Below are 24623 nucleotides of genomic sequence, written 5' to 3' on the forward strand. Positions count from 1 at the left end.
CACCGATTTAGTATGTTTCCATGATGATACGACAAAGAGTCCCTCTTATTATGCGATTTTGATTTTAAAAAAAGTTTGTCAGTCTATTATGATATGATTATTGGCACTGGCACATTGGAGAAGACATACTTGCAAGAGATATCTCCTTAGTGGTTCCCATCAATTGCACTTGACAGAGGGGGAGGAGCACATGAGAGAAGGAGACACAGCTAGGTGGATTTGTGGTGCTCTTCACAGCGTCATGCTAATGAGGAGGATTATCATGTCCCCCTTAGGCAGTGGAGGCACACATAGCGGGTGTGTGCACAAGTGTATTTCTCTTATGATGTGGTTATTCATGTGTTAGTGTGTGTGTGTGTGAGAGACAAAAGCAAACCTAACCTTGTGAAAGAGATTGTAAAGTGTTTTGTTATATCCCAACAATGTATCCACTTTATTAGCCACTCATCCCAATTTTTGAAAATTGCTTGCTTCTCCAGCCACTGACTCATAAAAACAAAGCAGGTATGTAAAGTATGCAGGCGTGGTAAAGAGGCATCGTGTGTTTTAAAGGTCAGATCCAAATGTGTTCAGGACTTACAGAAATATGTGCTGCCACACTTATGCACAAACTCCTTATTTCTTTTCCTTCTCGTGTACACACCCTCTCCCACCTCCTCCCACCATCTCCTCTCTGCTCCAGCCTCCCTCCTCCCTCCCTCAGCAGCAGCCAGTGGTATGCTCCAATCGTCTTTGCTCCTCTCTCTCCCCTTTCAGCCTCAGCAGCCTGCACACTGGAACAGACACTGGTGCAGTGCCGATCCATACGTGCACGTGTGTGTTTTGTGGCTGCAAGCTTCTTGAGAAGGCTCAGTATTAGAGTACATAAGTGTGCGAGTTGATCCGCACGAGAATGTGCTTGTGAAGATTCGTGAAGCACCTTTTGTACTGAGGAGCATGTGCGCAGACTGAGAGGCAGTGTGAGGATGCATGGTGGACAAGTGCTGTCGTGATCGGTGGACTTTTTGGTGTTCTGCCCTTTTGCTGTCTGCCTTTCCGTCCCTCGTTTTGATTATCTTGTGAGGACAGAAAAAACATCCTGCTGGGATGTCCACCTCACCTAGTGCAAGAGACGGTAGCCAAAGGAACTCTTGTAAGTGACTTCTTCTTCCTTTGTAAATTTATATAGTTCACTGTAAATTGAATGTGTGTATGGCTTAGGTTTTGCTTTGATTTAACCATCTTTTTTATCCGTTCAAATAGAAGATCTTATTTTCAAGGGAGACCTGGCCAAGACGAAAGAAGGTCATGTAGTTCAAGCTAGTGTAATGAATATATACTAGTGAAATTAAAAAATGCGCTTCTTTTGGAACAGGACCATGGACTCTTTTGTGGGTATGAGAGTGTGTAACTGCAGACAGACAACAATTTTAGTGCATTGATTTAGGTTGATTATATGTAGAGTATAACTAAAGTGGTGTAAATGTGTGAAATATGCTCACATGATAGTGTTCAGAATAATGTGTAATGTGGGACTGTGTGTATGTGGGTGCACGCATATGTGTGTTTACACGTTCCCTGGAGTGCCTCCAGCTGTACATCTATTGGGAAGGTGCTTTGCATCAATTGACAACCAAGCCAGCTGTATCCTTTCAGACAGAAGAAAGAAGAAGATGGTATACTGGTGACATTCACTGCTGAGGAGTATTTAACCTTTATCCTGGAGACCGCACAGTTTGTGTTGGGTTTGATAGGCCAGGTTTTATTAGATATATAGATATATATATCTATCTATATATAGATGTGTGTGTGTATATATATATATATATATATATATATATATGGATTATAATACAAAAAATACTTTTATTGCAGTCTCAAGCAACATTATCACACACAGATATTTGTATGACTATCTTTTGTGGGCATGTTGCTTCCCCCTTGCTATAATTAACAATTCCTAGCGGCATTTATGTTTCATCTGCGTCACTCTTTCCCAATGCCAAGGGAAGAATTTGGGGTAATTCGTCATCCTCAAGAAGCTCATCACACATAGCCTTTGGATGATGCTACGTACCGGTCAAATGCTGATTGGCTGAAAGTTAGGTTGAGTCAGAATGGGAACAAAGACGACTGCTTTAATCACAAAGAGGACAAAGAGTGAAAGATGAGAAACCGCAGTGAAATATGAATGAAGGACAGGCATTAGCTACACTGAGCACTGAGCAATTGGTTATTTTTAATACTTGCTTTACATGAACACAAGTATTTTAACGAAGAGAAGAATTAAACAAAGTGTACAAGTGGAAAATACTTGGCTCATTATTTTCTACAGCACTTATCTTGAAAAATGAGTTTGATGTCATGTTGTCTGCTAAATAGTTTAGTGTTACCTTTTTGGACAGCACTGGCAGGTGATTTTACTGCAGTTGCCTTCACCTTAATGTGCAAGCCAAACAGCTTACTCAAACACGATTATCTTGTTATTCTGCAATAACAACCACAATCGGGTCTTATCGAAAACCGAAGATTTTTACTGCTGGTGTTTGATCATGTGGCAGTGATCTCATAGCCTGGGTGCCAGCCGAACTTAGCCCCGCCCATAAAAGTTTTGGTCGGGAAGTTCGGTCTGGCTCTGCTCAGTTGGGAAATCATTATGCCCGACCAAGAATCGGTCAACCCAATCAGATTGCCAGGGCGGGCTTTATACGATGATGGACAGATGATCAACAGGGACATCATCGACTACGTCACTAAAGAGCGCTTGGTTTGACTTCGTTTGAAACAAACATGGCTGCCGCTGGAGAGCAAGAGTGTGTAGATTCTGCCATCGAGTCTGTTCTACAGGATCTCCACATTGCATTCATTTTGAAAGACGAACAGAGGAACGCGATAAAGGCTTTTATCGATAGAAAATATGTTTTTGCCGTCCTTCCTACAACAAGTGTGTGTCGCTAAATCTACGTCACATACTACGTTGCTCTGATTGGTTGTAGCGAAGAGGCATTTTTTCTCCTGGTTCGGTTGAAACACGCCCCATACTCAAAACTCTATTGAGCGGTATCAGACTCACATTCTGACTAGAATCGTGAGTATGACGTAGTCAGGCTAGTGATCTCATACATGAAGTGTCAAATTGCTGTACTAAAATCTTTTAAAGTGGACATGACATGGTCATGGCCAGTCATTTAATTCTTAATCTTTGGTACCTCTAGATTAGCTTTGCACATTTAATAACTCCAAATAGTTTGTAATTATTTTAGATTGAGGGGGAGCTCTCTCATAGTGGAAGCTTCCTCTTGAGAGAATGAGAGGCCCTGGCTAGTGTCTTCTGATTGGTCAGATTCCTGGAGGTTTGTGCAGAGGTGAAGAAAGGGAAGGGCGGTGACTCATACATCCACTGTTTCAGTTGCCGACTAGTAGTGTACAAAACACATAAATGGAAAAAAAACATTGAGAAACATAATACGTTTTCAAGCAGTATACAACACACGAGATGCAATGGTGTAGTGTTCAAGCCAGAATCGGATCCAGAACATAAAAGTGAACTGCTCATCAGAACGAAGATTACAGCAGGACATCTCTGTTTGGTAAATATGCTCAGTACCTTCAATTGTGCATTTGCTTGTGTGAGTAACTCCGTGTTTCTGAGCAGTTGCAGAAGCAACACATTGATGCTCTGCTTTATATGAATTTGCTAACACAAAGCACCATTTCACTCAGTGTAACCAGAATTTCCCCATCATGGGATTAATAAAGTTTTATCTTAACTTAAGTTTGTATTAAAATGAATTTATTCCTCTACTGGCAACACAACACAAGCATTTGAGTTTTCTCTCACCACTTGCGGTTCAGACTTATGCCCTTTTAGGGTTGGAACAGCGTAGACTTTTAGCTTTTACCTTCAGTTTCCATGCAAAGTCAATGTTGTCTTGTTCATAAGTGCAATAAGAACAGTTGTAGCGCACTATGAGCACTCACTGCCTGGAAAATTTGACCATAAAAGAAATTCCTACATCTCACCCACTGTATAAAACCAGCTTCTTCAGCTTAAAAAAACCTTTTCTTTATAACTTTGGGTGATCTTTAAGGTGATAATACATCATTTAAACATTGCAGATAAGCCTGAAACTGCAGCCTTGCTGGCGTGTCCCATTACCAGTTGAACAGAGGGGAGATTGGCACAAAATCGGACGCGGCAGAAAAAACTCTTGAGTTTTTTAAAAAGAAAAATCTTCACTCTGCCTTCATTTTTTAGAATAATAAACAATTAGTGCAATTAGAGTTGACGATTAACTTAAAAATAAATTATTTATGCACTTGTCAAACGACCCATGCATTCAGGGCTTTAGTTTCAGTCCACTAAGGAGCAGTATACCATAACTATGACTGTAGCAGGCAAAGCTCAAGGATTTGTTTTAGCTTTCACATTTTTGAGACTGCAACAAGTGGCAGCAAAATGCTACAACATGTAGAAGTGTGTTTGCAAAGCAGCAACGCAGAGATGTTGCGGAACATAACAGTAAGCAGGTCCAACTAACCCAATATTAGCTTTAACCTTAAAAGCAAATCTTAAGCCTCAAAGCTATTTGAATGGATTGAAAATTCTTGGTCAGCAAAATGTCCTCACTTTCCAAAACTGCCTTCACTCCAATGGTCTTTTACTGCCACTAATCTTCACTAAGATAGTAAGATAAGCACTTACACACATGAATGCAAAAAAAAAAACAGAGGTTTGCTGTACTGTAAGTGGGTGATTGATAAAATGATGTGACTCATTTGGACTCACTTGACAGCTCAGTGGGTGAATATACACAGAAAATCTCTAAAATACATCCACGCACACGCTGATGCACACGTAGAGACTCACACTGACTGGTGTGACAAAGATCACAGCTGGGAAATGGGTCTACACTTTTATTGCTTTCATTATTATTGCACCATGCCCCCCTTCTTGCTTCCATTCCCTTTCTCCTCTCTGTTATTTTCATGGTGTTATTTACAGCCCAACCTTGCATTTAACTCACCCGGAAACCTATTCATGTCCGGGTGATGTGTTAATGATCACACAGTAAGACACCCACCCTCAATAGATAGATTGTTTTGTGTGTTTTTTTTTCTCTGGGCTTTATTTCTTATTATTGCACATCTATTTGTTGAGTGATTTGACTCAGTATTGCTGCTGCTCATTATTTTCTCCTATTTTACCCTCACATTATTTTTTCTCTCTTCTTGGTTACGTTGCATTGTACTTATGCCGTTTGTTACTTGTCAACAGGCATTCATCACATTATCTTCTTACTGAGCGATGTCTTCAAATGGAAATATCAAGTGGCTCCAAGCTACAATTACTGATATACAGACCGTAGTGTTACATAACAAAATTCTGCATCAGAGAAAACAAATCAATGCACCCGGCTAAAATACAGCTGTCAAGAAAGGAAAATTTGAAATCAATTCTTAACTGAATGAGGTTTACTCGGGTTTTAATCAAGCAAGGAAACAATTTATATTTGATCATATCAAATCCCAAGCTTTATAAAAACACTATTGATAAGAAATATCAAAGGAATATGCACAAAAAAATGTCAAATGGATTAAATAATTTGATATAACTCATTAATCCACCACATAATGAATTACACTATGTTTTATGTTGTGGCTGTTTTTTAAATATGTGAAATGAATAACATTTTTAATATTTCTGACCAGCCTGACTCAGTGTAGTATTTTCACATTGTGGCGCTCGTGCAGATCTCTCGTCCCCTATCCTCTGTAAAGGAGCAACAGCAGGCACCTGCCACAGAGATAGATGCGCTGTGTCATCATTTCCCCTGCCAAATGACGGCTTGCCTCTTCTCCCCGTCTCTTCTGCTCTTCTCACCACCTTCCATTCTTTTTTTTTGCTGCATAAATCTGCTTCTTTCTCTGCTGGTGTCTCATCTGTTCTTTAATCTGTTCTCCTCTTCAACCCACTTCTCTCCTGTCCTCCTCCTCCTCCTCCTACTCCACTCCCCTGTCTGCTTTATCTAAGTTCACATGAAACTTTAATTGCATGTAAATCAAAGCACTGCAGATATAATTAGTCTTTTGTGCTGCTTTAATAAGAGGGGTCTGGACTATTGAACTATGGTGGAATAACTGGTTCTTGCACCGTCTTAAAGAGCTAAAGCCACAGGGCAAATTCAACTTTTAGTGTTGGAAGAGAGGAAAAACACTGATTCTTTTCTAAATGGGATGTTTTTAATAATAATAATAAAAAAAAAGAAAAAATGTTGTGGTTCTTATTATGCTGACTTTAATGTTTTGTTAGTCTTTTTTTACTTTTTGAAACTCAGAAAAAAAATTATTTATTTTCTTTTTTTATTTAGTATGTTTTGATAGCATTTTAAAATGGTAATTAGCTATACATTCTTGTGAACTGGCACGTTTAAAAAAGGAAGCTGGAGTTTCTGGGATGTAACACCGAGCAGATGGAAGCACATAAGGTGCAGAAGCCTCTCATGTTCAGCCTAGTATTTGCCTTTGCTCAGAGGTTTAAACACTTTAAAGGGCACACAGATGCTATCTGAATCATGTGTTGACACAGTTGTTTTTTATAGTCCCTCTCTTCATGTTCCTCTGTGATACATAAAGAAATGAAAATGCAGGTAACTCGCTGACTGCCATACAAAGATTGCTGTAAACATGTTTTGTCAGTTCTTTTCAAAGAGGTCACACTCCCTCTAAAGAGGTTTTAAGCTCAGATCGATGGAGTTAATTGGTGGATCTTGCTTAATGGATGAAAGAATCTGCTGTCAACAACAGATCTTTCCTTGATTGCTTCATTTTCGTTTTTCATATTTAGCCTCTGCCTTCTCCGCTTTTGTTTGCTTGATGACGTAGATAGGATAGGAAATAGGGTTTCATATTTTCTTCTCTACTATGGCATGATTTTACTGAATATTATTGAAGGTATGCAAATGCATAGGTTTTTATTACACATGGCAATCTATTTGCATTTGTTATCCTCTTGTTTTTCAGAGTCAGGGTTGACAATTGGTCAGGGCCAAACAGTTTTTTAAGATGGACGTCATATTAACAATGTTTTCTCAAACTTAAAATTTGTTTCCTTCCTTCTTCTCACTCACTTGTTTCCATCTGTATTCTTTCCAAACCAAGTCCACCTGGAATAACAGGTGTTGGCAATCCATGAGCAGTTTTTCTCCCCTCACACTTATACTGTTTACTGTACTCGACTCGGGTATAATTCAGCATGTTAGAAAGACTTCCAAAGAGGAGACAATTGGAGACCAATTACTGATGATATACATTAAAAGGAGGAAATATAGGGAGAGGGAATATAAAGCTGAGTGGAAGAAGCAATAAACGATAAAAGGGAGAGATGAAATATGATAAGAAATGGCAAAACAAGAAGAAAATGGCGCAAGACAGTCGGCCGAAATGGGGAACAGGTAAAGAATAGTGAAGTGCTTGGAGAGAAAGATAATTACAATAACTTGTGAATAATAGAAAGAGAATAGAGTCAAAACCATATTTTAGAATGCTGAGCCAGTGAAGATGATGAAAAAGAATAATAAAAAGGTGAACAGTGAGGCAGGCCTCGACTTTATCTAAAAGTCTTCTAATTGGTGCTGGTTGTTATAGTGGTACTGAGGTTGCTCAGAGATCATACACTGGAAAAAGGGAGAATCTTTAGCCTCTTTTATTGGTAGAAAGGGTATTGCATTCTTTTATAAATGCCTCCAAATGTGCAGCTTCTTTTTTTTCTGTCTTGTTGGTTGGTAGGATAGGAAATATCTTTTGGAGCTCAAGGAGTATTGGTCATCCAGTCATCCAAATGGCCTCCAAAGCCCTGTTGAAGGTCCAGATGACTACAACTCAGTGTTTCTGAAGGAAAAAGGCAAACCTTACATCTACAAAATGGAGCAGACGGGCCAAGTGAGAAACTGGAACTGAGTCAGTGCTTCTTAAAAAGAGACACAAAATTGTTACACAAATGATGCAATCACTACAATATACAAAAGTGACTACAAAGCAGATGTAAAAATAAAGATACAAACTTACTACTTAGATAGAAATTACCACAGAGATATAATATGAGAAATGCACAAAAATAAAGAAAAAACAAAACTATGACGCAACCATTTTTAAGGAGATGCAAAAGTTATGTAGATGTGTAGCTAAGAGGGATGCAAACTATTCCCAAAGAGAACCAAAGCATCCTTTGCAATCATTTTTCTCTATTATCAGCCAGGAAATCTTGCACCCCATTGAGAGCCATTTACATGTTTGGTTGTGTCATAGTATATCTATGGGACTGTCAAAAATTAGCTCGCAAGATCTCTGCTCAGTCAATTTATTTAGATGCAAATCAAAGATGATGAATACACTTAAATTCAGTCTTCTACCTATTATTGTCTCCATAGTAATGAAAGTGAACTTGTACAGACATACATGGAGCATAATTACTGTAATTAAAGGAAAGCACTGACTGATGCATAATTTTACACTTACTGTTGTGGCAGTTTGGTTTTAAGAGTTACTTCAGTAGTGAAGTAAGAATAAGAGGATAGAATCTGTTCTGAAGCTGTCAGATGATTTCAAACACCCTCGCAGATGTGCCTTGAGATGATGTTAAATGGGGGGGAAGATGACAGGCTGCCCTGGATCACACTGTACACAATGATGTGCAAAATATTCTAGTAGTTTCTTGTATACATGTGCATACAAACACACAGATGAATGAACAAAGACCGCCAAGCACACTCACAAAGTAGCTATCAAATCCTAAAATCAATTTTCTCATCAAAACTTAATCTGATGTAATCAGTGTTTTTGTCTCAAATCTGGTCACAGATGGTTTGGAAATTGAATTTTGCGTCACTGCATGATATACCTCAGCAGGTGGGGTATCACATGCTTTTCTACTTTCCTCCCACTCCTCAAGGAAATGGAAAGAAAGTAAACCGGGAGAAGTGATGGCGTGATAAGACAGCTACAGATGCTCTAATTAGGTCCAAAGCTGAATGGCAGTGTTTGTAGGTGCAGACTGGCAGAATGTTGTGAAGTTCTTTTCAAGTGGGTTGAACGTTTTTACAACTACACACCTTTTTTGTGTTTGATTTTTCTCTCTTCATACTTTGTCTACTCGTGTGCATCTCCTTTCTATTGCTAAACAGTTGTGTTTTATAAGCTATTTGCTTAAATGCAACAGTGTGAGTTAAGTATTTTAATCTTAATATCTCTGTTCAACCCCAGTTCCAAAACAGGTGGGAAACTGTGTAAAATGTAAATATAGACAGAATACAACCATTTGCAAATTCCATAAGCCTATTTCTTCTTCACAACAGAGCAAAGAAAACGTACAAACTTTGTTAAGACATGCTGCTACCATCAATTTCGATGTGAGCTAGAATTTTTTATTAAATGGTAAAATGTCTCTCCTCCAAATTTTGTTTTTCCATGTTCTATTGAATAAAATATTGGTTTGTGAGATTTGCAAATGTTTTTATTCACATCTTACAAAGCATCTGGATGTTTTTGAAATTAGGGTTGTACATTTTCCAGCTCCAAACCATATAAACTTGAGAGCTTATTATGTGGAATCATTACCAGATGGTGTGTATTCTTATTCTTTATCTCGGATAAAATGGGCCAAATAAGAACTTTAACTCAAACTACAAAAAAGTTTCAAATGCATTTGGAAGAAAAAGTGAATATTAACTGCAGAAAGCTTGAGAAAAATGAAGCTAAAAAGTACTTTCAAAAGCCACTTTATTCAAGAACTACAACCTGTCTGGAAAAAGTGAAACAGTCATTGATAAGAGTTTAATGTTACTAATTTGTTGCCCTTTAGAAATTGAGAAAAATTGTTTGAGAACAATGATGAAGCTGATCCTGAGGAATAAAAATTTCTCAGTTCATCTTTTCCCCTCCTGTCAATTTCTCCTAAATTTTTCGTGAGTATTCTTTGACTTTGTATCTCTAAAAGGTTGAAAGTAAGGCGCTTGGCCATGTGCGCATCTGGATGGTTCTACATCTGCATGCTGTGCAGATTCAGAGAAGACACAGATATGAGTGAATGTCTGTTCCTGGTATTATCTAAAAGCTATTAATTTGTTATGAGAATGTATAGGTGTGTGTGTGTGTGTGAGTGCAACACGTAAATAAGGATGGGTTTGTGTGGGGGAGGAAAGGCTTTCATGCTGTTTATCAGGTAACTGTTAGGTTCCCGTCTAAAGGGTTGAAAACGCAAATGTGTGCTCTGAGCTGCTCACGCTGGGTATCCTCGCATACGCGTTGAGGTCATAACCATGTGCAGTACAGCCAAACAATAACAAACATGTCGGATTATTTCCATCAGTCAGACATTCAAGTTGTCTTAGCTGCTTTGATAGCCATTCACTTCTTCGCCATGTTTTGGTTTTCGACTGTGGGCTATTTCCTATTTCGCGCTACTACGGAGAGAAGTAGAAGGAAGTTTCAACGCATGCGCGCGCTCTTGGTGTTGTTGTATGGCAGTGCTTCACAGTACCACCTAGCCAACGGCATGCATACTACATCAAATTTCACACACTTTTGCGTCACTGTGTGCATGTAGATTTCCACCCAAAGACGCTCGTGTAAACGCGAAATAAAAAGTGGGAACGCAACGCCACTTTTGCGGATTGTGTTCAGAGCGTTGTCGTGTAAAGCTAGCCTAAAACACTACAGTGGCTCTGACATAAATTATGAAAACTTTCATAGTGCCATTTTTTTTAACTGAATGTAAATGAGTCATTTGTAATTCTTGATAACATCAGTTTGCCTTTGAACACTGGCTTCAGAAATAAGTCTATAATATCTTGCGTAAGATTTACATACAAAGATATACATTTTCAGGCAATAGAAGTGAACCGTATGATCACGATGTAGCAGCAGCACTCCAGGACATACATTAGTGAATATTACATTAGGCCTTGAGCAAAATGAAAGGAAATGGTAAAACAAACAAAGAAGGGAGCACAGTTTGGACTTAACCGTGCTCAAGGGTGTTTGTGTGTGAGCTTGTGCTTGTGTATAATGTTGTGTGAATCTTCATTGAAACCCTGTTTCCCCCAGCCAAGATTATGCTTTTGCAGTACTGCTCATGCTGGGGCTAACAGGTGGCAACACCGGGGCTGCAGATGAATGAGGGTGTGAAAGAAAGAAAGGAGCAGATGAAAAGGGAGAACAAGTGTTTGAGTGAAAAGCAGACTGTGTAAGAAATTAGGTAAACATGTTGCTGATAGTTGGTGATATTTCTTTGAAGACGTGAGAAAAATACCTTCTAAATGTTTTGTTCAAGACTTCGGTTCGCTTGAGAAGTAAACAAGCTCCCTGCTGAGTGTTTTCAGTTTCATATCATTGCTGTGACTTATTAATGTTTGTAACTGAGTAGTACGATGAAGCTACAGCAAAATACCACTGAATTCATTATTGGACAGAAGGGTACAGAATATTGCTTGTAAATGTTTTCTGCAGCGCCAGTAGGGTAAAGCACAATATTATCTTTAGTACAACATAAATGTAACTAGTTCTTGTCACCTACATCCTCATCAAGTTACTTCAGCAACACGTTTAATTTAATTTTGGACAATGGTGGATGTGGATGGTCCATCCATATTGACAGTGATGTGAATACTTACAATCTCAGTTGTATCAGTATATTCTAACTGTGTAGTTTTTTTTTTTTTTCATATCAGATCAACATGTAAAAAATTTGAATGCACTTTTTAAAACACTTATTTTTTTTTAAAGCTGTGCTGAGTCAGGGACCATGCAGTAAGGCAACAAAGACACAGGAGCTTTTGTTATTTACCCCAAAAAATGAAAAGTGTTGGCAAATCAAAAGATCTGATGACTATACTCAAACAGACTCAGAACTAAAGAAACTCAAACAAATGAATGAGCATAACACAACAAACTGACTTACCCACACAGACACATAAAGGGAACTTAAATACTGGTTCAGCTAAACCATGCAGAACAACAAAGGGGAAACAAAATGGCTGCCACATTATAATTAACAGAAGAAACACGCACACAAAAAAAAAAAACATCCCTTTGACCCTGCAGCAAATGGATCTGTCCAATAAGGCGGGCTGCAGCATATTAGAGTCCTCAGGCCTTGGTCAGGAGGCAGAAGCTTTATCACAGGTACTCAAAAGAAAGAAAAGAGTATTAATATAACCGAAACAGAATGTGACCTTCCAGTGCTGGCATGTGTGCACTCCATAACACCACTACAAGGTGAGAAAATAAACTAATTTGATTAAAAAAGATTATTTGTTAAGTAGTGTGTCTAAATGTTTCGAATAGTGACTAAAAAGTAAATTAAAGTGGAAATACACTGATGGTGAGGTGTGGATATCACAATAGAATCAAATTCACACAAACTCCCCAACACATGCACATATTATCTCTGTCACTGCCTCAAGTTTATTTTGTCATCACAGAGCAAAAGTAGAGCAGCTCTGGGTGATGAGACGGAATCCCATTTGTATAGAGTCGTACAATAGTTACATTATCCCACTTGGCTGCCTCTTGAAGTCTATGTGCACAAACCCCCACTACACTCTGTTCTCCATTGTTGTTAAGTTGTGTAAGTAGGATGTGACCTAGCTAAAAGCAAAGGTTTGGGATGGCACGAGTTCATAAGAGACTAAATCAATGTTTATTCTATGCAAGCAGGGAAAACACAGATAAATATTTTACTAGTAGATGGAAAGCTAAAATAATACATTTACTACTACTACTTTAAAAGTAGAATTGAATTGACAAAGTGATTTAGACGATTTTCTTTAGGGTCCAATTGAAATGAAATGCGAAACATTCTTTGAAATGTTTGACTCAGTATTGAGTGGGCACTCTTTTGGATTCAGAAAGTTTACAGAAGCAGCTTGAGTGCGCAGCCAAAATAACAAATTCCTATAAGGTTTAGATGTATAATTACAGTAAAAGCGGAAACCATGTGTTTAATCCACATCCAACTTCAGTTAAATGTTGGATTTGCTGTATCTACAGGCTCATGTAAGGTTGTTTGCCTCTGCCATGTCACTCGGACCACAAGCAAATACACCACACTGTAAATACAGATTGCATCAATTCCTACATTTGCTAAACAACCTTCCTCATTAGATTAATTTTAAATGATAAAACAACCATGTTGCACATATGTCGGAACATCTGCTTGAGATTCTTACTCAGCCAGTCACCTTATGTTTAAAGTAATTTATCATTTATCAGCTACTCTGAATGAAGAGGCCCGCCCTTGTGTAACCCATTCTGGCACTAACTCTGACAAGTGTACTGATGAAAAATTAATCACAGGGAACATATGTGTGGGCCTCTTGCGCAAAAAAAAGTGGAAACTGTGTTATGTGTAAAATGCGTCTTGGGATAATACCATGTATGTGCACAAGGTGACTGAAAAGTCTGCAATGCCTAGGATCTTCCTGTCAAGTTGTTTTAGCTGTAGACAGGTAACATTGTACTTTGTCAAGGTTATAAGACAGTATGCAGTGGTATCCACTTGAGACCTGGCACATCTCTTTCCAAGGAGATTTTTTACATTTCTATGTGCATATCATCCCACAATGTGCATCCCCTTCACTGGTCTTGTGCTGTTTGATGCTGTCTTTGCTAAGCTTGTGCAACTCTGCACAGTACCAGTGTTTTTCCTTTGCTTGTTGTAACACTGGTGTTGCATTAGTTCATGATATAATGGGTTTTTATCTTAGGTAATACTAACAGTGATGTGCTAGGAACAGTTTAATATGTGCAGCAGAGCTTTGGTATTATTTTCTCGTGTACTGACTGATTACTTGTCAAGTCTGCTCTTTGTTTTCTAGCAGTCAGGATACTGTACTGCAAGACTGGCTGTCAGCCTCAGTTGCATGTCACCTCGTATCTGTTTCCTTTTTGTTTCTTCATTTTTCTCTTCTTGCCATGAAAAAAGGGGAATGGGAAAGGTAAATTGGCCTTTCTTGAGTTGCCAGGTGCTGTTTTGCTGATATACAGAAAAGCTTTATTTAGTAGTACAGAGACAAGGCTTATATAATGCTTCAAAATCTAGATGAATTGTGTCAATCTACAACTCAAAATACTCAATTCTTATTCCCTAAAAACATGAGGTTTTTTTGCACATTTGATGTGAATATCTACTTTGTGTGCATGTAGATCTTTATTTTTAAGCATTGTGTTTATCTAAAAATAAGCTACAAAACTTGAAGCTATCCAAACTCAACCCAGCTTCAGAGCAACTGTTCTATTCTAGCTGTTGCCTGCCCACCTTGTCCAAAGTGGTACACAATGCCAGAGGGTATTTGTGCACACAATGTTTTGTCGTGCATTTCAACACTTTTGGTCTTATTTTGAATGTCTCTCCTTGTTGTGAGGAACAGACCATCCAGATTTCCATTTAGTCATTGCATTGCTGCCCTTCATTAAAAGATAGAAATTACCCTTAATAGTGTAAGTAAAGCTTCCTTTTAGGCAAGCAATTAACCTGTTTGAATCTGTTCCTTATCCTCAGTTTTCGTTCTCTTTTCACCAGCTCCGTGAGGAATCCATTTCTGTGATGTGAGCATTTTTAATTGCCTCCTGAGGGGCAGGATCATCTCTTGTTATCTGCCTTGAATATTATTTCATGACATTGCTGTATGTGTATATAGGTAAAGTCTTTAAGAAGGTAATAATTTGTATCCGGGTACTCCATTGACTGATTTATGCAGAAGTCCCTTTCTCTCGTATTTATCTCTCAACACAGAGAAGAATGTGTGAAATGTAATTCTTTATCATTCATTAAGACATATTTAATCTCTGCATATAAGGATATGTGCAGCTGCATTTGAATAGCAAATGAAGCAAGACTGGAACTGAAAAACCTTGATTAGCTTAAGAATTAAATTTACACATTTTGTATATTGGCATTTAGCTTTTTTTTTTTTTAAAGTTATTTATTTATTTATTATTTAGCATGCCTCACACATAAGTTACACTGGGTTCTCAGTATGTAAGTGTAGCATATGAAGTGTCCTTGTAGAAATCACCAAGTGCAGCCGGATGCAGTCGTCAGTGAACATGAAGGGTTTATGTGAGCAGTACTCGATTGGTTGGCAAACAACTAAATTGTCTCTGAACAGGTTTGACACATTTGTACAGCTGGACGACTTATGAAAGGATGCAGAGCTCTTTCCTCCCCTCTCCTCTCTCCTTGATGGATGGTCCCTCTGTTTGACAGTGTGCTGTCTGTCGTTGTCAGATGAAACAACCTTCTCTCCATGGTTCCTACTCCCTTTCCTGTCATCAGTGTACAGAACTGGTTTATGGCCACACGACCATAAAATACATCACTTGTTGAGCTGTTCACTTGGAAATGAGGGTGACAAGTATGTTAAACCATGTGACCATCAATATAAACATGCCTTTTGTCTTTAGTCCCTTACCTTCATGCAGATATCCATCCGTCCATCCATTTTCTATACCCACTTAGTTCAATTCAGGATCGCGGGAGGCCTGAAGCCTATCCCAGCTGCCATTCGGCCTGAGGCGGGGTACACCCTCGACAGTTGCCATCTTAGCAGATACATTGAGACATTGAGCTGTGACATTTGAAAGGACTGTGATTGCGACATACAGGGAAACTGAATGCCAAATTCCCTCCATTGTCGCCCAAGAGTCTACTTAGTGAAAGGAACTGGATTCCCGTACTTGGGAGAACAAGAGAGTGATGTAGTTAATTATATATTTTCATCATATTTAAAGCTGACAACACATCTCTATTCAATCATACGATTATTTTTCAATAATTATAAATATTTGCATTACATATACCAACAAACTGATTTTACTTTTATACAGCAAATCTAAGCAGCTGGACCCATTCATCTGAAAGTATGTGATCTGATTTAAAATGTTCTTAAGCATATATTGAGTGTTCTGAGGCCATTTTAGGATGCACGTTGATGCCAAAACATCCTTTTTCAGGGGTAAAGTAGCCATTATAGCACTATTGGTTTGTGATGTCCAACTTCAAACACAAAGGAACCGCTTTGCAATGTCTTGCAGATGCTGCAGCCATCCCTTGACTGTCTCTGCTTGCAGTCCCTATTGATATTTCAGACAAGCTTTGGTTTGGGATCTCAGATCATTAAAATGTTAACCGCTACTTTTAAATAAAAAAAAAACACTTTCAGCATCTTGATCATTTCATGTCTGATTTATTTGTTTTTTGTTTAACACATGTAATAAAAAATTATTTCTTGTATTGCATTGTATTGAGTGTTACTGTGTATAACCTGTAAATGACCTCGCTGCAAGATACCACCATGTCCAGTTTTCTTAAATCCCTCTTCTCCGTTGTGTGCTTGTTATAATGATAAAGCTGCACTTTAGGGGGGACAGGGATGAAGCTGGTATTAACGACTGTGTCTTGGTAACTTCAACTGTGTTGGGGAGAAAAGGTAGACGAGATAAGAACGATCAACTATACCCAAGGAGCGATGACGTGACGATGGGTAATATAACTGAAGTCTCTTTGCCTCAGTGGTCAGAGCAACTCTGTATTTTGTACTGTGTTGTTCTCTCTTACAAGATATTATTATAAAAGCCTCTTATCTCCTCAGAAGAAACACACAGTAAGACAATCTATCCAAACTTCAGTATTCATATGCATTGAGTGGATATTCTCTTCCTCCCTGCTGACCCAACCATCTGGTCCCTGTTGGTGTAATAATGCCGCCTTTCTGCTGCATGACTGTACACTAACATACAGAATTAGTACTGAATATACACATTTCAAAAGGCCAAATTCCTTGAAGCAATGAAAATGTTTTGTAAATGTCAGCTGGAGGAGGGATGAATAATGTTAAATAAAATATTCACGTTAAGTCTACTGAGGTATATTTGCTTATATCCACTGCTGCTACCAACAAATTCCTCATAGATTCATAAAACAAAACAAACAGGCAGATATATTTAAAAAAAACTTTGGTTGCTCACAGTGTGTCAACAGGTTAATTTAAAATCACCCTATTACCATAAGGTTTATGTGTCAAATAACTCAAAAGCCCACCACAATTTCTTTAGCTTCCCAGCTTCACTGTAATATGTACTTTTTTTTTTTTACATTTAAAGATGGTTTGTCAGTTAGATCATACTTGTTAAGAGAGGAGGCAGGCAGATATGTACAAGCAGTTCATGTTATGTAACTGGTTGTTGTGTTTTGAAATGGTATCTCTTCATTTTGATCTAGTTGAGGTTCAGTTTTTAGAATCTTCGATTGTCAGAGAAATGTTTGTTCTATGAAATCTTTAATCAGAGACGTTTATACAATCACATGTGATATTTTAAATGAAATAACCTCTTCCCCACCACTGTGTAATGTTAAAATCATATATACAGACTTGACCTTCACTAGTTCGCATGCAATTGGTACATTCCTAAGTCCAGCGTGCAGCCTTGTGCTGTAAATGTTTGGACTGCAACAGTGGCTGACAAATATGATTTGCTGCAAGGCCACGTCATGACCTGCTCACTCTGTCTATTAAAGTGTGTGAATGTTTTTGTGGGTATCTGCACACATTTCAGCCTGTCGAAGCAATTTATGTCTCTCGATCCATCATCTTTTTATTTATCTATTTATTTTGGGGGGGAGGGTTGGTTTGACACAGACATTGACTGTGTGTGCCTGTGTGAGAGTAATTGACAGACAGTAAACCACATAAATGATGATGGCAGCTTGGTGTTTTGCCACATTAGTTGGATGTGTTCTTATGGCAAATAAGTCGAGGGGAATTAATCAAATCACTCAGTGTTGTGTAATGGACTAAGACATTTTGTGTAGAGTCCCTCGAGCTGTATGGTATCCTTGGACAGTTAGTAATTCATGATTTGTGACTTTCTGTTGGTATTCTTACAGTCAGTGACTAAGCAGGATTCAAGAAGCCCTCCTACAGAGCTTTGTGTTCCATGTTGGCGTGCAGTTAGTTGGTTTAATGAGCTTTCACTCTCATTCAGTGTAGATAACAGTACTGACAGAAAAAGAAAAGAACCTTGATGCTTGCCGTCATAAATCATTTGGACAAATAAATGCAAATATTTAAGATGTTGGCAGAAAGGAGAAGAGTCAGGGCCATAATATCCTCCAAACGCAGCTTCAAGCTTAAAAAGTTTGTGCCAAGTGCAGTTAAATGTCAACACTCACAATAATTCCAGAGAGGGAAATTTCTCATTTGTCTGTTAATATTCAGTCAGTGCAGAAATAACAGAAAACATAAATGCAACATGTCTCTGTAGTGTTTTATTGTATTCATTTCCCCTCAGTGAGACCATTAATAGATTTCCATCATTGCCATCATAGCAAACACTAATTTTATTACAAAACAGTGCAAATGAGTTTCTGCATGCTTGCCTGCTGTAATATTTGCTAAATAAAGCAGTAATTGTGTTTGTATAGCACTACAGTGTCATAAAGTGGAAAAAAGGTGATAGACTGTCAAAAACTGGAAACAAAACCTTTGCTCATAATTTAACAGATTGGTAGAAGGAAGAAGTGTTGCAAATCTGAAAACTGTTGAACCAATTTTCTTTTATGAATTGCAGATATACTTTAATTTGCCACAAGAATTAACACGGCACTCACTCTGATTCAATTTGAATAAAGCACCTCCAATTAAGTATTTATGTAGTCGGCATCATTTACATTTTTAAAATGTTAACGTATTGGTTCTGAGGCTGTTTCCTGGTGCTGAGTAGTTGAGAGAATAAGACCAACAAACCACCAGCTAAACCATTTGCCCTTGGCTGTTGTGAGACCACAAGAAGCATGAAAACTATGTGGTAAACTCCCACACTACATGTAGGCATGTAGTAGCCTACACAGCCCTCTGCTGTAGTCTCAGTGCTGCTGCTTCTGACAAAACTGGGAAACAGAAAAATAATTATTTGCACATATGTGTAATCCAACATATGCTGACATAATCATGTTCTGGTCTAGCTTGATTTACCGGAGTGATTATTGGTTGGGCAGCTATGGTTATCAGATTTGTTTTGGTTTCATCTAAAACTCATAGGATAAGTTCAGACAACCTAACCCTAACCCGAGAAAATGGTAAATTATAACAAAATAAAGCCAGCAGCTGATATGGAACAACTTTTCAATACCAAATTAAGTTATTTAAAAGTTTGTTTGAAATTATTTTGAAATTGAAATACTTTTGAAATACAAACACTAATAGTTTGAATGTGTTTTTATTGCTGAAAAAACTAGAGGCTGAGGTAGGCAGTCACGTAATGATAGTTTTTATTGAAAAGGAGATGACATAGTGTTTTGTTTTTAAATCAACAGTGCAAAAGACGAAACATTCTCCCATCTTCACAGGGATTAATAGATTAGTGAGTACATGAACTCAGCTGGTGATGTGTTCAAGCCTGCAACGACGAGACAGAAACCTCATGATGCTGCTGTGGTAGAACAGAGTGACAGCAGCCTGGTGTTACTGACAGGAAGACATACACCTGTAGAAACTGAAGCATCTTTCTGGATAGTTGGAGCACTAAAAGGGCTGTGTTTGTTTTGAGGATTGAAGAAGTCATTGTAAGGCCTACATGTAGCATATCTTCACACAGCATGTGTGGCCTATCCAACAAAATAACTTCAACTATCATTGGCCAGTTAGGTTATCGCATAATAACACAGTAGGGTCACACTTCAGCTACAACAGTGGAGTTAATTCAGTCCTTCTGGAATGCACAGTTTTCTTTACCATACATGTTTGACCAATAGCTTGCAAGTCATTTGAATGGGTGTGTGAGTGCACAGAAAAGAGAGCGACTTGATTGTGTGTGTTATTTACGGCATGGGGGCTGCCTTTGGCAGAAACCTGAGCACTTGAGAGATACAGCGAGGCGGACAGAATCTATAAATACCACGGCCGAGTGAGCAGAGCTTAAGAAGTAGCAGTGGCTGTCTGTCTGTACAGTCAGTCGTGTTGTTTGGTCTTCAGGTTGTGCGTTGCTGTCTTAGAATGAAATATTGGGCCTCCATAAGTAAACGGAAACAAATCCATCTGAGACCAGACAGCTAATTTAAAGTGACGGATAGGGGGGGTTATCTCAGATATTGAATGTTTGATCTGTTAAGAGTCAGTGTGATGTAAAGTGTATGAAATGGCTCTAATGAGGCTGTGTAGGAATTGTCTGATATCTTTAGAGCTCATAAGAATGGGAAATATAGTTCCATCCATACTTGAAAAATACCATAAACCCCTTTGACTAATTATAAATAAATAGGTTTTTGTTTGTGTTGTGTTGTATTTCAGAGCAAATTCACTTGGGACATGTTCAGAGTTTGATGCCACAGTGTCAGAATTTGTTGCAACCACAGCACTGATGTCACAAACACCCTCTGGCTTGTTCTCCTGTCATGTCTTTTTCTAAAGGCTTAAACTCAACATACATTCTGCATCTCACTTAGTACAGTGCTATGTCTTTCTCTCCCACATTTCTAAATATACAAGCTTCAGAGGAATCGCACAGGTTCACAGGCAGGTGGTTCTAGGCCCAACTCTTTTGGCTAGAATTAAAGGCAAACAGCCCAGCAAGTCCACTGACACTTTCATCGATTTATCCATCCATCCGTTTGTCATCCCACACTCCACTGGCAGAGCTTATGCTAGCACTATCTCTTGATATGTGAAGTGCACTACAAAGTGTAGATGAGTGGCTCAGCACTAGCTTGAATTGGCTGCTGATGACTTGACAAAAGAGATAAAGAAGATGGAGAAAACTACTTAATTTAGTCAAATCTAAAGCTTTAGTTGACTCCTAACAACATGTATTGTCCTTAATGCAGTGTTTCCAATTAATTTTTTTATTTGCAAAGTTAGAGAGGTGTGTAGTCCGTATAGAAAACACCTTTATTAGTTGTATGAAATAACACTCATAGGTGCAACATGAAAATATCACACCCTTGCAAACTGAAAGCAAATTAAATGGAGACATGTTTATGAGAGTGAGTGAAAGGCAAAATTCATTCAATTATAAATGGGATTTTAACCTGTTTATTGTCAATAAAGTAGGTACATAAAAACAGGTGCACAAGATGGCTTATGCTGCCATATCGAGATACACACATGCATGTGGTCACACGTATATACACCCCCCTTTCCTGTGAGTTCAGCTTCCTGCATTTGTAGAGCTCAGAGCAGATGTTTCTCTTCTGCTGAAAACCAGATGAATAGATTCACGTCTTTGTGATCGGTCAGCAAAAAATAGCCTTCTGAGGAAGAAGAGGAAGACCGTTGATGTCATTGTGATTTCTTTGGGGTTTTGGGTGGCACGCTCGAGAGGTGAGAAAAAAAACAGACTAACCTTATATTACTGTTGTCTGCTTCTTCTGGGTGGGAGCATGGTGATGGCAGGAAGAGACGCACCATTTAATACGGCAAGCACAGACTCAGGTAGTACAGCAACTTTTTCTGAATCTTTCAAATTTTTCTTCAAGAAGTAAATTCCTCTTTGTGTTTATTTCACAAGAAGATATCCGTTTTAGATTATACCCATTATTAGCTTTTCTACTTTAGGGCTATTTAAAAATCCTCTCTCTCTTAAATCAAAATGATTTCATTCGACAGGATCTGCTGTGACAAACATAATGAGGTTGGTTTAGCTATTATGAATCATCACCAGATGTGTATTCTTTTGGAGCACACGGTCACCATTGTGTATATGAGTCGTGTCATATGAGTGTGTAACAGACTGTTGTTGTGTCGCTTTATGAGCATTTCGAAGATGATACAACTCTTCATGTGCATTAATGTAAATCTGAAGTTGTTCTTAAAGCCACATCAAACAACGCAGCAAAGCTTGTAAGGGTAGGACTTGTTGAACTTAATGATTTGAGCTCTTTTAGATTCATCAGCACAAACTAATCCTTTGGGCTAAATGACTGAAAGCTAAAAATAACCCCTGCAGCTACAGCACAATGCGTAGGAGGATATGGTTGTCTGGTATGTGATAATGATGAAAAGAAAGAGGAAGAAAAGAGACTGGGAAGAAAAACTGAGCAAAAGAGGCTAAACCATTAGTCTCATTTAAGTATATATTTTACTATTTATTTATGCAGTGAACAAGTTAATACTTCATTTGTACATTAAAATATAAATATTTAGAAAACTTGTGATAGAAAATATAATAGTGCTAATACTGTCTGTTAATTGAGAGGAACAACAGTTGTGGTTTCCAGTAATCCCCCCCAACTGTTCAAATGTCTCAGTTTTGCGGTAGCAACTAGAGGATTGGAAATGAGTCTGTCTCCAGCAACTTCCTCCTGAAGGATTCTTGTCTGCTCCTGGGCAAGCTGGGATGTAGAATCCCCAACTGGTTGTTGATGGTACATGTAAAACCCTCAAGCTCCCTGGCCTCTGGTAGAGCACCTAAGCTTAAAAGGGTACCTGCCCACAAGAGGAGTTAGTGTGGAGGTTATAAATATTAGATATAAATGCTATTCTGAATTCTTTTACAAACTGGTATGTTGAATTTATCGTGTGATTTATTGAACATTTCATTTCTAAAAAAAAAAGGGGGGGGGGGTTATTCCCTTTTTATTTCTGCTTCACGAAGAGCTTTGAACCATTCAGGTTTCAGTTGTGCAAATTTATGAAAAAAAGCACATTTTGGGAGAAAAAAAGTGATATTTAAGGAAAAATTTAATTTTTTTGCTTATGAATTTTTTGGTATATAACAGTATTTATTTGTATTTGTCTGCATCTGAAACAACCAGGTTTTCTTTTATAAATAAAGGAACATCTGGATTAGACTGACAGATAAATGGATTGATCCATTCATTCAGCAGGTACAAAGATGATGGAAATAAATAGTCAGTGCAGCCTAATCATGGATTGGGAATTAGATTAGACACAAAGAGATAAAGAACAGGATCCAGCTATATTGTTAATAATGTCTGTCCGCAAGCCCTAATTATAACTAACCACATTGCCCTCTTTCTCCATTACTCCCTGTCCCTGCTACTACTACCCTACACAATGCTTGACAGTCTCAACAAAGCTTCCCCAAGGCACCTAATCTAATAGAGCAGTCTCTACAAGACACACACACACATACACACACAGAAACACACTTTCACACCAGCGAGCAGCAAAGAAAGGATGGAGTCTGAGGAAAAGATGAGGGACAAAGATAAGACATCAGATAAATGAGATAAATTGGACACTGGGTGAGGAATGACAGGGAGAAAGAATACTATTCTTTTCTAAGTCTCCAAGGGTTGTTGGCTTGTGTAAGCTCTGGTGGGATCTCATTATCCTTTTGTGTGTGTGTGTGTCCATCTGCTGCCACAGCCTACCTTTTATCAGGAGTCTTGCTTGTGTGAGGGTGTCCAATCCCCAATTATACCATGGACAGAGAAGAGATTAGATCATTGTTAAACCTTTTAAATGTTTACAGTAAACCACAAATTAAATGTAATATAAATGTCAAATATATATCAAATAGCTTTCATTTGAGAGCACTGCAACTCTTAAATCTATCGCTCCTCAAAATTGAGTGCTTTTGTCCATATTAAACCAAAAACAAAGATACGATCACATCAGTCATTTCATATACATTGACATGGCTTTTGCCACAGTAGTTAGTGGGTGGGCTTATATAATGCTTGTATATGAAGAGAGGTGAGAAAACCAAAGAGACAGCGAGTCTGAGACTCCAGGCAGCAGTAGTACCAACACACACTTACACACACCCATAGTCATGCTTCCATCATGTCAAGAACATTACTTTAACTTACATTTATTTCTTGAGGACATACTACTGCCAACCCCTGAATTTCCCTAACTTTTACCCTATCCCTATGCTAGTCTGAAAAAATACATGCAAGCGAGCAGAGACCAGGACAGGGATGAGTGTGCTGTACAAGCACAAGGTCTGCAACAAAGTCCTGTCCTTCACCACTCACCAATCCAAGTATTCAGAATGACTGACCCTTTATATCTGAAGGCTGATATAAGTCAGACTTGATTAAGCCAACATAGCAGTCAGTTGTTCTTCTTGAATAATGATAGATTATCATCTCAAACCTTCCTTTTGATGCCACATTGCCTCTGAGGATACAGACATCAGGAGAGGAGTCTTGGTTTACCAATGTGTTGGCAGCACTGAAGGTTACTTGTGTGAGACTTCAGTGAGTCTCATGCAGCCCACAGGAGATGGAGTATCGAGTTCAGCGACGAGGGTAAATTGGGGAATATGCTTCATAGCACCAAGCTTACAATTATTCTGCTTCAGTAAAGACTGACCTCAGCTTGTCAGGGAAAAGTATAACTTTCTCCTTCCTTCTGCCAGACAAGCCAGACAGAAGGTAGATCTTCACAGAGAGAGAAAGAAAATGTTCTTGACGTTCGTTTTTAGACATTATTCCAAATTTAGAGTTTATCTTTTTAAATTAATTCTGGTGTAAGCTAACTTAAGATTCAGTTTTGCTGTATAAAATACCAGGTTATGGTTATGTGACAGACTGTTTCTCGCCTCCTGCTGTGTTTTCACTGCGTTTATCTAGGATAAAGCTAACGTTGAAAAGTTACCTTTTCTCACTTTCGTTTTTT

General features: G+C 38.4%; 1 protein-coding gene across 3 annotated transcripts in view; it reads left to right on the forward strand.

Annotated features, from left to right (window-relative positions):
• Positions 1-761: 761 nt before the first annotated feature.
• The window catches only part of dtnbp1b (dystrobrevin binding protein 1b), a 30205-nt gene continuing 6343 nt past the window's right edge, over positions 762-24623 (forward strand). For 2 of the 3 annotated variants that reach the window (XM_075449991.1, XM_075449993.1), the window contains exon 1: positions 21365-21464. In XM_075449991.1, the coding sequence (XP_075306106.1) occupies positions 21413-21464 (52 nt within the window). In that variant the 5' untranslated portion in view covers positions 21365-21412. Of the gene's footprint in view, positions 1133-21364; positions 21465-24623 lie in introns of those variants that run through there. The other variant, XM_075449992.1, reaches the window with a different exon arrangement.

Source organism: Odontesthes bonariensis, chromosome 18 (genome assembly GCF_027942865.1).
Source record: "Odontesthes bonariensis isolate fOdoBon6 chromosome 18, fOdoBon6.hap1, whole genome shotgun sequence".
Lineage (NCBI taxonomy): Eukaryota > Metazoa > Chordata > Actinopteri > Atheriniformes > Atherinopsidae > Odontesthes > Odontesthes bonariensis.